The sequence below is a fragment of the Argentina silus genome, assembly GCF_951799395.1.
Source record: "Argentina silus genome assembly, chromosome: 10".
NCBI lineage: Eukaryota > Metazoa > Chordata > Actinopteri > Argentiniformes > Argentinidae > Argentina > Argentina silus.
In genome coordinates, this window is record NC_139664.1 from 2006327 (window position 1) to 2019540 (window position 13214).

Here is a 13214-nt window from a genome sequence, read left to right on the forward strand (position 1 = left end):
GTTAGGGTTAGGGTTAGTTAGGGTTAGGGTTAGTTAGAGTTTGGGTTAGGGTTAGGGTTAGGGTTAGTTAGGGTTAGGGTTAGTTAGAGTTTGGGTTAGGGGTAGGGTTAGTTAGGGTTTGGGTTAGGGTTAGGGTTAGTTAGGGTTAACCCTATGTTGTGTTTTCCAGCCAGAGAGCCGGTACGAGCGCGTTGATTGGTCGGGACAGTGAGTGTGTTGTGATTGGTGGAGACGCGTCGTCACAATGATGAAGAGTCTGAGACAGGATGTGGAGAAACACGGAGGCAAGATGGCCGCCGCCCGCTGGGACACGCCCAGGAACAAGGTGATGACATCACAGGAAGTTAGGATTCTGATCCAGACCTGATACATTCACTCTATTTGTTTTAACATGATCTCTCCCTCCCTCCCTCCCTCTCTCCCTCCCTCCCTCCCCCTCTCAGATCCCCACGGGTCAGACCATGGTGTTGGGGGGCGTGTCCCAGGGAGGACCTGTCGACCAATCAGGCGGCGGTGCTAAGAAACGTCGCCAGCGCTACGTGGAGAAGGACGGGAAGTGCAACGTTCACCACGGCAACGTGCGCGAGCGCTACCGCTACCTGGTGGACATCTTCACCACGCTGGTGGACCTCCGCTGGCGTCTGAACCTGCTGGTCTTCACGCTGGTCTACACCTCCACCTGGCTGTTCTTCGGCGCCATCTGGTGGCTGATCGCGTACGTGCGCGGGGACCTGGACCACACGGAGGACGGCGACTGGACACCCTGCGTCAACAACCTTGACGGCTTCGTCTCCGCCTTCCTGTTCTCCATCGAGACGGAGACCACGATTGGCTACGGCTACCGTGTCATCACGGACACCTGTCCCGAGGGCATCCTCCTCCTATTGGTCCAGGCCATCCTGGGCACCATCGTCAACGCCTTCATGGTGGGCTGCATGTTTGTGAAGATCTCTCAGCCCAACCGCCGTGCAGAGACGCTCATGTTCTCCCAGCGGGCCGTGGTGTCAGTCCGGGACGGCCGTCTCTGTCTGATGTTCCGGGTGGGAGACCTGAGGAACTCTCACATCGTAGAGGCGTCCATCCGGGCCAAGCTGATCCGGTCCAGACAGACTCAGGAGGGGGAGTTCATCCCTCTGAACCAGACGGACCTGAACGTGGGCTTCCACAGTGGGGACGACCGGCTCTTCCTGGTGTCTCCACTGATCATCTGTCATGAGGTGAACCAGGCCAGCCCACTCTGGGACGTCTCCCGGCAACAGCTGGAGAGGGAGGAGTTTGAGGTGGTTGTCATCCTGGAGGGCATGGTGGAGGCTACAGGTGGGTCGGCACGGCAATAGGGGGAAGGGGGGGGTAGGGGGGGGGGGTAGATAGATAGATACATAGACAGACAGACAGATGGACAGAGGGACGGACGGACGGACGGACGGACCATTGTAGTGCTGTTCATATGACTGTTGAGAGTAAACGTCTAAGAGCATCATGTGACCATTAGAATGTTCATGTGACCATTAGAATGCTCATGTGACCATTAGAATGTTCATGTGACCATTAGAATGTTCATGTGCCGCTGGTGAAATGCAAATGAAGCGATGGAGCTCAAACACTGACGACTGCTGCCAAACCCCCCCCCCCACCCCCCACCCCCCCCCCCCACCCCCATCCCCATCCCCCGCCACGCTCCGCTTCCCTCCGCGCGCGTGTGTGTGTGTGTGTGTGTGTGTGTGTGTGTGTGTGTGTGTCACTCCACTGAGTATGTGTCTGGCTGTCAGCCTAGATGTACTTCTGTCTGCGTCTCCGCCTGGTCTGTGGGATTGTGGGTAATATTAGTGTTGTGTAATTGATGGAGCTGTTCAAGGTTCATTTGAGCAGAGGATGAAAACACACAAGCTATTTATAAACAAACACAAACATATCCTGCACTGTGTGAGTGTGTGTGTGTCTGTGAGTGAGTGAGTGTGTGTGTGTGTCTGTGAGTGAGTGAGTGTGTGTGTGTGTGTGTGTGTGTGTGTGTGTGGGGGGGGGGGGTTGTGTGTGTGGTTGTGTGTGTGTGTGTGTGTGTGTTTGAGAGAGAAGGCATGTCTGTTTTGTTGCCTGATTCCTGGTGCTACGTCAGAAACCTCTCGTCTTCTACAGCCCAGGGAACATGTAGAACGTCTGGAGAACGTCTGGAGAATGTCTAGGGAACACAGAGAACGTCTAGGGAACATGTAGAACGTCTGGAGAACGTCTAGGGAACATGGAGAACGTCTGGGGAACATGTAGAACATCTGGGGAACATGGAGAACGTCTGGGGAACATGGAGAACATCTGGGGAACATGGAAAACGTGGACATGATGAAAGGACATCAGAAGCAGACAAAGCTTGTTGAGTCATGATCAGACCTTCCAGATTTAGCTGTGGTCATGTGACCCACTGCAGGTCTCTAGAGAGTTCCATTACCCAATCACAGCGTTTTATAGTCTCAGATCTGACCCAATCACAGAGTGAGTCTCAGATCTGACCCAATCACAGGGTGTCTCAGATCTGACCTGACTTGCAGCCCAGACGTTGTTGCTGGTTTGAATCACGCTGGGGACACACATTATTTTGGGTGCTAATTGTTGTTAATTGTTGTTGCTTATGCTAATATTTGACAACTTCCCCTAACCTTAACCACTCTAACCCTAACCCTAAACTTAACCACTACAAGTTAATACCTAACCTTAACCACTACAAGTTAATACCTAACCTTAACCACTACAAGTTAATACCTAATACTGGCTAAGCGCCACGCAAATCGTAATTCACATAACTCTTACGCAACATATGTTTAGTTTTTGACGTATCGTATGTCAAAACAGGTAGTCAAACGCTGGTACCCAAACCCCCCGGCTCCGATCACTCTGCTCTTCCACCTCAGCTGGCCGCCTGGCACCGCCGCCTCTACGTGGATGCAGCAGCCGCACCACTCGGTCACGGCTTTTCACTGTCCTGGCGCCCCGCTGGTGGGAGGAGCTTCCCACTGCTGTCAGGACTGCAGAGTCACTACTGATCTAACCCTAACCCTAACCCCTGTACTAACCCTAACCCTAAAGACCTCTTCATCCCCACTACCCCCCCTGTACTAACCCTAAGCCTAACCCTAGAGACCTCTTCATCCCCCCACTACCCCCCTGTACTAACCCTAACCCCAACCCTAGAGACCTCTTCACCCCCCTGTACTAACCCTAACCCTAACCCTAGAGACCTCTTCACCCCCACTACCCCCCTGTACTAACCCTAGCCCTAACCCTAGAGACCTCTTCACCCCCACTACCCCCCTGTACTAACCCTAACTCTAACCCTAACCCTAGAGACCTCTTCATCCCCACTACCCCCCTGTACTAACCCTAACCCTAACCCTAGAGACCTCTTCATCCCCACTACCCCCCTGTACTAACCCTAACCCTAGAGACCTCTTCACCCCCACTACCCCCCTGTACTAACCCTAACCCTAACCCTAGAGACCTCTTCACCCCCACTACCCCCCTGTACTAACCCTAACTCTAACCCTAACCCTAGAGACCTCTTCATCCCCACTACCCCCCCTGTACTAACCCTAACCCTAACCCTAGAGACCTCTTCACCCCCACTACCCCCCTGTACTAACCCTAACCCTAACCCTAGAGACCTCTTCACCCCCACTACCCCCCTGTACAGTTTCTCTACTGTAAATATATATATATTTTTAAAAATGTCTTCCTTCTTCTAGCATTGTGACTGCCTATGGTCCCTGGTCTGAGCATGGATTACTTTATCTGATGATGACTGATGGATAGATGATTCACTTACTTAAACAAATGTATTTGTTGTAAGTCGCTTTGGATAAAGGCGTCTCATAAATGTAAATGTAAATGAATATAGAGCCTGTTTTAAATCAACCATTCCCTCTCTCTCCCCACCGCCCCCCCCCCTCCCCCTCCCCCTCCCCCTCCCCCTCCCCTCGCCCCCCCAGGGATGACCTGTCAGGCGAGGAGCTCCTACCTGAACTCGGAGGTGTTGTGGGGGGAGAGGTTCACGCCGGTTCTCTCTCTGGAGGAGGGCTTCTACGAGGTGGACTACGAGTCCTTCCACCACACCTACCCCACCCCCACCCCCTGCTGCTCCGCCCGCCAGCTGGCTGAGCTGGCCGAGAAGGGAGAGGCCGTTCCCCCACCCCCCCCTGTCCCCCCCGCCCATGGAGCAGCAGCCATGTCCGGAGTTGGAGGGGGGCAGGGGGGAGGAGGGGGTGGAGGGGGAGGGGGCAAGGGGGGAGGAGGGGGAGGGGGAAGGGGGAGAACGTGAGTAATGGAGGGGTGAACCAGATGGTCTGAATGAGGAAGGAACATGGCAACACTGGCCATGGCAACATTAACCATGGCAACACTGACCATGGAAACCCATCGCTTCTGACTGTTGCTGGGGGTCCACAGGTCGGTCGTCATGGGAACTCTTTTTTATTAAATCATTTAGTGTCAATGTTCTGGATGAGACACCGTGTGTCAGAGTGAACCAGCAGCCTGGCTGACTGACTGACTGACTGACTGACTGGTTGACTGACTGACTGACTGACTGGTTAACTGACTGACTGGTTAACTGACTGACTGACTGACTGACTGACTGACTGGTTAACTGACTGACTGACTGACTGGTTAACTGACTGACTGACTGACTGGTTGACTGACTGGCTGGCTGACTGACTGACTGACTGACTGACTGACTGATTGACTGTCTGACTGACTGACTGACTGACTGACTGATTGGTTGACTAACTAACTGGTTGACTGACTGTCTGACTGACTGTCTGTCTGATTGACTGGTTGACTGAATGACTGGTTTACTGACTGTCTGACTGTCTGACTGACTGACTGACTGACTGACTGGTTGACTGACTGACTGACTGACTGACTGACTGGTTGACTGACTGACTGACTGACTGACTGACTGGTTGACTGACTGACTGACTGACTGACTGACTGTTGACTGACTGGTTGACTGACTATGAAACAGGTTCTAGGTTCCCTCCCCTATGACCCTCCTCCCCACGCGGTAGGATGGTTGGTTTCTTGATGTTTTGCAACATTGAGGAAAAAGGAAGAAAACGTGAAGATTTCGAACTCTGCCCAAGCTGGTATTTGATTGGTTGACGTGTTGCAAGCCGTCAATCCTTTCAAACCGGCTTCCACCTCTGTGTTGTGACCAGGCCAGATACAGACTGTCTGATCCAGGAGAGCCTGGTCTCAATCAGGCCAGATACAGACTGTCTGACCCAGGAGAGCCTGGTCTCAACCAGGCCAGATACAGACTGTCTGACCCAGGAGAGCCTGGTCTCAACCAGGCCAGATACAGACTGTCTGACCCAGGAGCAACTGGTCTCAACCAGGCCAGATACAGACTGTCTGATCCAGGAGAGCCTGGTCTCAATCAGGCAGATACAGACTGTCTGACCCAGGAGAGCCTGGTCTCAACCAGGCCAGATACAGACTGTCTGACCCAGGAGAGCCTGGTCTCAATCAGGCCAGATACAGACTGTCTGACCCAGGAGAGCCTGGTCTCAACCAGGCCAGATACAGACTGTCTGACCCAGGAGAGCCTGGTCTCAATCAGGCCAGATACAGACTGTCTGACCCAGGAGAGCCTGGTCTCAACCAGGCCAGATACAGACTGTCTGACCCAGGAGAGCCTGGTCTCAACCAGGCCAGATACAGACTGTCTGACCCAGGAGAGCCTGATCTCAACCAGGCCAGATACAGAGTGTCCTGACCCAGGAGCAACTGGTCTCAACCAGGCCAGATACAGACTGTCTGACCCAGGAGAGCATGGTCTCAACCAGGCCAGATACAGACTGTCTGACCCAGGAGAGCCTGGTCTCAACCAGGCCAGATACAGACTGTCTGACCCAGGAGAGCCTGGTCTCAACCAGGCCAGATACAGACTGTCTGACCCAGGAGCGACTGGTCTCAACCAGGCCAGATACAGACTGTCTGACCCAGGAGAGCCTGGTCTCAACCAGGCCAGATAGACACAACTACGAGGCCAGTGTGTGTTCAGAGTGTTTTGATACTTTTTGCTGTTTGTGCTGTTGTGGTTCTCTGTCTGTGGTGGTCTTCTCTCTCTGTTCCACACCGCTCCAGACCTGAGGAGGGGAGGAGAGGAGGAGGGGAGGGGAGGAGAGGAGGAGAGGAGGAGGGGAGGGGAGAGGAAAGGAGAGGAGAGGAGAGGAGAGGAGAGGAGGGGAGAGGGGAGGAGGGGAGGGGAGGGGAGAGGAGGAGGGGAGGGGAGAGGAGGAGGGGAGGAGAGGAGGAGGGGAGGAGAGGAGAGGTGGAGAGGAGGGGAGGAGAGGAGAGGAGGGGAGGGGAAATGTCTGACATCACTGGGGAATGAAGAGCATGAATAACACTGATGACTGAACGAGGCTGAGAGGGACCATGAATATCATCAATCAATGGAACAATCATCTGTTTTAATAATCATCTGTTTTATTGGTTAGAACAGTTTCAAACAGGCGAGTCTGATGGTGCTTCACAAGAAAACACACACTACACAACACTACACACTACACAACACTACACTACACACTACACAACACTACACAACACTACACACTACACAACACTACACTACACACTACACAACACTACACATTACACACTACACTACACACTACACAACACTACACACTACACAACACTACACACTACACACTACACTACACAACACTACACACTACACTACACACTACACAACACTACACTACACACTACACAACACTACACTACACAACACTACACACTACACTACACTACACAACACTACACTACACACTACACAACACTACACTACACACTACACAACACACTACACAACACTACACTACACAACACTACACACTACACTACACAACACTACACACAACACTACACTACACTACACACTACACAACACTACAAACTACACTACACAACACTACACTACACACTACACTACACAACACTACACAACACTACACTACACACTACACAACACTACACACTACACAACACTACACACTACACTACTACACTACACTACACTACACTACTACACTACACTACTACACTACTACACTACACTACTACACTACACTACACTACTACACTACACTACACTACACTACACTACTACACTACACTACTACACTACACTACACAACTACACTACACTACTACACTACACTACTACACTACTACACTACACTACTACACTACTACACTACACTACACTACACTACTACACTACACTACACTACACTACACTACTACACCACTACACTACACTACACAACTACACTACACTACTACACAACTACACTACACTACTACACTACTACACTACACCACTACACTACACTACTACACTACTACACTACACTACTACACTACTACACTACACTACACTACTACACTACATGATGATAATTGAAAGGTTAATAACGAGGTCAGTCTTCAGTTTGGTTGTCATTCATTCCATTACATTTAACAATCACACAACACTCAAACATCCTCCTCTCTTCCTCCTTCTCCTCTCCTCCTCCTCCTCTCCCCCTCCTTCTCCTCTCCTCCTCCTCCTCTCCTCCTGCTCTCTTCCTCCTTCTCCTCTCCTCCTCCTCCTCTTCTCCTCTTTCTCCTCCCTTTCTCCTCCTTTCCTCTCCTCTCCTCTCCCTCCTTCTCCTCTCCTCTCTTTCTCCTCTCCTCTCCTCCTCCTCCTCTTTCTCCTCCCTTCCTCCTCCTCTCCGCTCCTCCTTCTCCTCTCCTCCTCTCCTTCTCCTCTCCTCCTTCTCCTCCTCCTCCTCCTCCTCCTCCTCCTCCTCCTCCTCCTCTCCTCCTCCCCTGATGAGTCATCATAGAATATCATAGCTAATTAAAAATGAACAACACTTCAATTAATAATCTTTAAACCATAATATTTTCTGCATGGATGCGTTTTGGCTTTGGAGGGGCTCCAAGCAACAGAGGCTGGACAGTACCAGTATAGTTCTACACACACACACACACACACTCTCTCACACACACACACACACACACACAAACAAAAAGAACACAGCCAACAATGCCATTAAAAATGGCCCAAACATCAGTGATGTTTATCATGTTTATTAATATGAATAAAACACAAACATCCTTCTGGTTCTGACTGCTGATCACTGTTCTACAGACACCTCTGATCGTGTTCTGAGTGAGTGAGTGAGTGAGTGAGTGTGTGTGTGTGTGTGTGTGTGTGTGTGTGTGTGTGTGTGTGTGTGTGCGTGCGTGCGTGCGTGCCTGTGTGTGTGTGTGTGTGTGTGTGTGTGTGTGTGTGTGAGTGTAGTACAGACATCTAAAAGGTAGAGGGCGACACCGTTGTAAGCCAGCCGTAGACCGCGGTGCATCGTGGGAGAGCCGTGGTGACCTCGTGGCGCGCGGCGTGCGGAAGGCAGAGCGACCGGAGCAGCGCGAGAGACCGACCGTCCCGACCCGCGTGACCGCAGAAACACGTTTACCGACGACTATGAGACCCGGTAAGTTTGGTTTGTTCCGTTAATAAACAGGCACACAGAGTAGATGACCGCTGCGGGGCGACTTCTATCTGAATTAAGTGATTTTGTGTTGAAGAGGAGTTCAGTCCTACCAGAGCAGCACCGCGGCCACCGCTGTTACTATGGAGACATTTAAACGGAACGGAACCGTGTAAATGAGGAGTGTGTGTGTGTGTTTATTGGGTCAGACTGTGGTCGGTGTGTATTTATTGGGTCAGACGGTGGTCGGTATGTGTTTATTGGGTCAGACGGTGGTCGGTGTTGTGACCCTGCCGCTTGTGATGCTCTCGGCGGTGGAGCCGCATGGCGGCGGACACGTGTCCTCCTGCCCCTCCGGTCTCTGACACACTGACCGGAGATCTTACCGAGTTCTTACCTTCAGTTCGCTTCACTTTTTCATTTCGTGGGAGCGACAATGTTCCCGTTAAATGGTTAAAACGGTGTGGCTGTTGTGTGCAGAGCAGCAGCGCGTGTCCGGGCCGGTGGACCGACCGGAGGCCCGGTGGACCGGAGGCTGACTCGACCAGCTGGCCTGACTTTTATTGAATTTAAATCCTCAAAACATGATTTGGTCAAACTGGCTCATTTTATCATCGTACATAAAGTATATCCGCGGCGTGTGAGCGAGGCCTGCACTCGTAACGGAGACATTTACCGCGTTTCCGTGAGAGAAAGCAGCTAGCCTAGCCTAGCCGGCGGAGGACGAAGCGGAGACAAAGTCCCGTTTCTCCCCCGGGAGCTGAGGGGACCGGGGGCCGAGGTCTGGTGGAGACGGGGTGTGCTCGTTTCTGTTCCAGAGACGCACCGTTTCCACCCCCGTTCAACAGGAGACCCTCCAAGTTCAGAACAGCAGAAGACGCGGTCCAGTGTTACTGTTTAAGAGGATTTCTTCATGTTAATACAAAGCCTTTGTTGCACCTTATTCCTGCTTTAGCAGTTATTTGCATGTGCTGTGGCTAAAGAGCAAGTATAGTGTATATATAAATCAAAATACGTGATGGGACCTTAACTGGAGCAGCTTGTGGCGTTGGTCAGCCGTGTGTCTCGGCCCTGAGAGTCTGTACTATAAACATAACACATTAATATTATATCTCTGTCTGGTTGTCTGTAGGATTCAGTCCCCGAGGCGGTGGTGACAGGGGAGGAAGAGGAGGCTTCAGGGGAGGAAGAGGAGGCTTTGGGGATCGCGGAGGCTTTGGGGATCGCGGAGGAAGAGGAGGCTTCAGAGGAAGAGGAGGTGGTGAGTACTGGCTGGACTAGTTAAACAACATGTTGTTCATAACATGAGTTGTATGTCTGAGTTAGTTTATTGTTTGACCTGACTGGTTGTAGCAGAGGACTGTTCAACTGCTGTTCTGGTGATTACAGTTTAATTTTAACCCTGTAAATCTGGATATCAACCACTGCCTGCTTGGTTGTTGTGACTAATGTGTGCCCCCCCCCCCCCTCAGGCGGTGGCTTCAGGTCTCCCAGCGGCGAGGGGGGTTTCCGTGGCCGAGGCGGTGGTCGTGGGACCCCCCGCGGCAGAGGAGGGAGGGGGGGCGCAGGCGGAGGCTTCAGGGGGGGCAGGAAGGTGACTGTGGAGCCGCACAGACACGAAGGTGAGAGGATGATGTATTAGGGGGGGGGGGGGGGGGCAGGTCAGAATACTGGTGTATTAACAGCAGCTCTGTGTTTAATAGGATTTATGAACAGTGTTAATACACAGTGACGTGTGGAAGTTTACAGATCATACCTGTATCTGAACCCCCCTCTCCCCCCCCAGGAGTGTTCATCTGCAGAGGGAAGGAGGATGCCCTGGTCACCAGGAACATGGTGATTGGAGAGTCCGTGTACGGAGAGAAGAGGATGAATGTGGAGGTAAGTCATGTGACTGATGTCTTCTCCTTGTGGAAGATTTAGCTGCTGATGTTTAGTTGACTGACATACTGAACAAGCCAGGCCGCTGGAGGAATGTCAGGGTGTCTGACTCAGCTCTGCCTCTGTTCCAGGAAGGGGAGACGAAGATTGAGTACAGAGCCTGGAACCCCTTCAGGTCCAAGCTGGCGGCGGCCATCTTGGGCGGTGTGGACCAGATCCACATCAAACCGGGCTGCAAGGTCATGTACCTCGGCGCCGCCTCCGGCACCACAGTCTCCCACGTGTCGGACATCGTAGGACCGGTCAGTAGCTTGAACTTCAACTTGCTTTGTTTTTATTGGCTGTGTTTTTTAGTTTTGACTTCTCCGTGTGTCTGAGTATTGAGAAAAGCGCTGAACATAATGAATGCATTTATTATTATTATTATTATTGTTGTTGTTGGTCTGCTATGAAGCTAGTTTCCTCTGCCTCTCTGCAGGAGGGTCTAGTTTACGCGGTGGAGTTCTCTCACCGTTCGGGGCGTGATCTGCTCAACGTGGCCAAGAAGAGGACCAACATCATCCCCATCATCGAGGACGCTCGCCACCCCCATAAGTACCGCATGCTCGTTGGTGAGGCCCCCCCCCCCCTCAGCCGTGACGCAGAACCTCACTAGTGGATTCTGATTGGCTGTAACTTACCCAGTCTGACCCCCGACCCCTCTCTCTCAGGCATGGTGGATGTCATCTTCGCTGACGTCGCCCAGCCAGACCAGACCAGGATCGTCGCCCTGAACGCTCACAACTTCCTGAAGAACGGAGGACACTTCGTCATCTCCATCAAGGTGAGTTGAGCTGGTGGGGGGGAAGGGGGTAGCAGCCTCCCTACGCTGGTGTCCTTCCTGCTCTACCAGGCTCTGGGCAGCCTGCCTTAAAGGTGATCATGTGATGGGCTGGCGTGTGTTTCTAACCTACAGGAGGATGAGGATTGACTCTCCTCTCCCCTCAGGCTAACTGTATAGACTCTCCCCTCCTCAGGCTAACTGTATAGACTCCCCCCTCAGGCTAACTGTATAGACTCTCCCCTCAGGCTAACTGTATAGACTCCTCTCTCCTCAGGCTAACTGTATAGACTCGACGGCTGCCCCAGAGGCAGTGTTTGCGGCTGAGGTGAAGAAGATGAGCTCAGAGAACATGAAGCCTCAGGAGCAGCTGACCCTGGAGCCCTACGAGAGAGACCACGCCATCGTAGTGGGGATCTACAGGTACACACACACACACCTAGCCATCGTAGTGGGAATCAACACACAGCATCTCATACCTGTAGCAATTGACTTGCTTAAAAAAGTAAATATACACTGAATAATTATCCTCAGGTGACACAACACATGTTGTAGTTGACTGTATTACTGAGTTCTCCTGACAGGGTTAATGTCCCCCCTCGAGTTGTCTGATGTTCCTCCTCCTCCTTCACAGACCCGCTCCCAAAGGGAAGAAGTGACCTGCACAGTGACCTACTCCCCTGCTGCCATCCCTCCCTCCACCACCAGAGAGCAGCAGAACTCAGCCCACGGATGCTCCGACCTCCACCTGCTGTTAAACATCTGAGGACTCTGCTGAGCTCTGCTCCTCTTCAGAAGAACGGCTTTATTTAGTCCTGGGAGGTGTTGGCATGGCCACCCTGTCCCCTGCTGAACTCTGTCACCGTATAAAACCCCACAGAGAGCTGAATATTGATTTAAATTTGTGAATTTGTAGTTGGAGGTTTATATCACTTTCTTATGTTAATCTATCTGCTTTTATAGAGCATCTATTTCTGTTGATCATTGTCATGAAGTTGAAGGGGATATTTTTTGGTTCTTGATGGATGTTTAAAACAAGACTAAGGGTTTTGTGTATGTTTCTCTTTGACTTGACTGTTATATTGAACCTTGTCTTTTTTAATAAAACATCTTGAGTGAGTGTTTGTGTGACTGTCAGACACAGACTGCCACAGAGACATACTGATGAGAACATGTTGGTCCAGCTGTCATCAGGGGTCAGTCTGGAGCTCTGGGGGGGGGGGGGGGGGGGGGGTGAATGTCCACCTAGCAGTTCTAACAAGAGATTTAGTTAAATGTCCTTGGATCGTCTACTTGGTTTGGATCTGTGTAGATTCTCAGGTGAGCTGGATCCAGGTGTTGCTGACGAAGACTGGCGGTCCTACCCTGGCTGAAGCAGACTGCAGGCAGGACGGTTCAGAGCAGGACGGTCTGGTTGGGCCAGAGGAAATGTTGGGGTTTGCACCAGTGTTTCTGGGTGCGCGGGCTCGTGTAGTGGTAGTTGGCGTGAACGGGCTTTGACGCTTGATGACGCAGCCGCGGAGAAGGGGGCGTGTCGTGGTCGTTCCCTGAAGGTGTTTCTCTGAACGACTTAACGATCAGAAACACGGTTACGAAATCACACCGAGAAAAACGGCGCCGCGGAAAACAGTAGCGACTATGTGGGTCGCCAGCCCCGGGCCGGTGCAGACCCGGTACCTCGGGAGGACCGCCGCCATTTTAAGTAACTGAAGGAGGACGGCGGTCAGGCGGGTTCTGGAGGACGGATCCGAACCCAGCATCACAACCCCCACATTACTACTAGTTAAACATGACCATGGAGTAGAATCATTTCCTCAGTAGAATCATTTTAAAGCACAGCGGTGGTTTGGACAGGACTGACAGCCAGATGACTGATTAATATCACAAGAAACATGACTTGACAGAGTTAGTTAATGATGTGACCTCTAACCTGATGGTTACCGGCAGGGAGACGTGACGTCAGCCCGAACCGCACCGTTCAT

The 13214-nt window shown here is 51.9% G+C and overlaps 2 protein-coding genes across 2 annotated transcripts; both read left to right on the forward strand.

Moving 5' to 3' along the window:
* Positions 1 to 242: 242 nt before the first annotated feature.
* On the forward strand, positions 243 to 6020 carry LOC310810715 (G protein-activated inward rectifier potassium channel 4-like; the record flags this gene model as incomplete). Its single annotated transcript, XM_083678563.1, is given in 5 exon segments — positions 243 to 325; positions 444 to 1317; positions 3975 to 4168; positions 4170 to 4262; positions 5202 to 6020. Coding segments are annotated over 5 exon segments (2061 nt in total). The 5' UTR covers positions 243 to 244.
* Positions 6021 to 8450: 2430 nt separating this feature from the next.
* fbl (fibrillarin) lies at positions 8451 to 12352 on the forward strand. Its single transcript, XM_083679533.1, has 9 exons — positions 8451 to 8534; positions 9664 to 9792; positions 10004 to 10153; positions 10318 to 10412; positions 10544 to 10714; positions 10891 to 11023; positions 11123 to 11235; positions 11510 to 11655; positions 11867 to 12352. The coding sequence occupies exons 1-9, from the start codon at positions 8525 to 8527 to the stop codon at positions 11889 to 11891; spliced, it is 972 nt and encodes a 323-aa protein (XP_083535659.1). The 5' UTR covers positions 8451 to 8524; the 3' UTR covers positions 11892 to 12352.
* Positions 12353 to 13214: the final 862 nt, after the last annotated feature.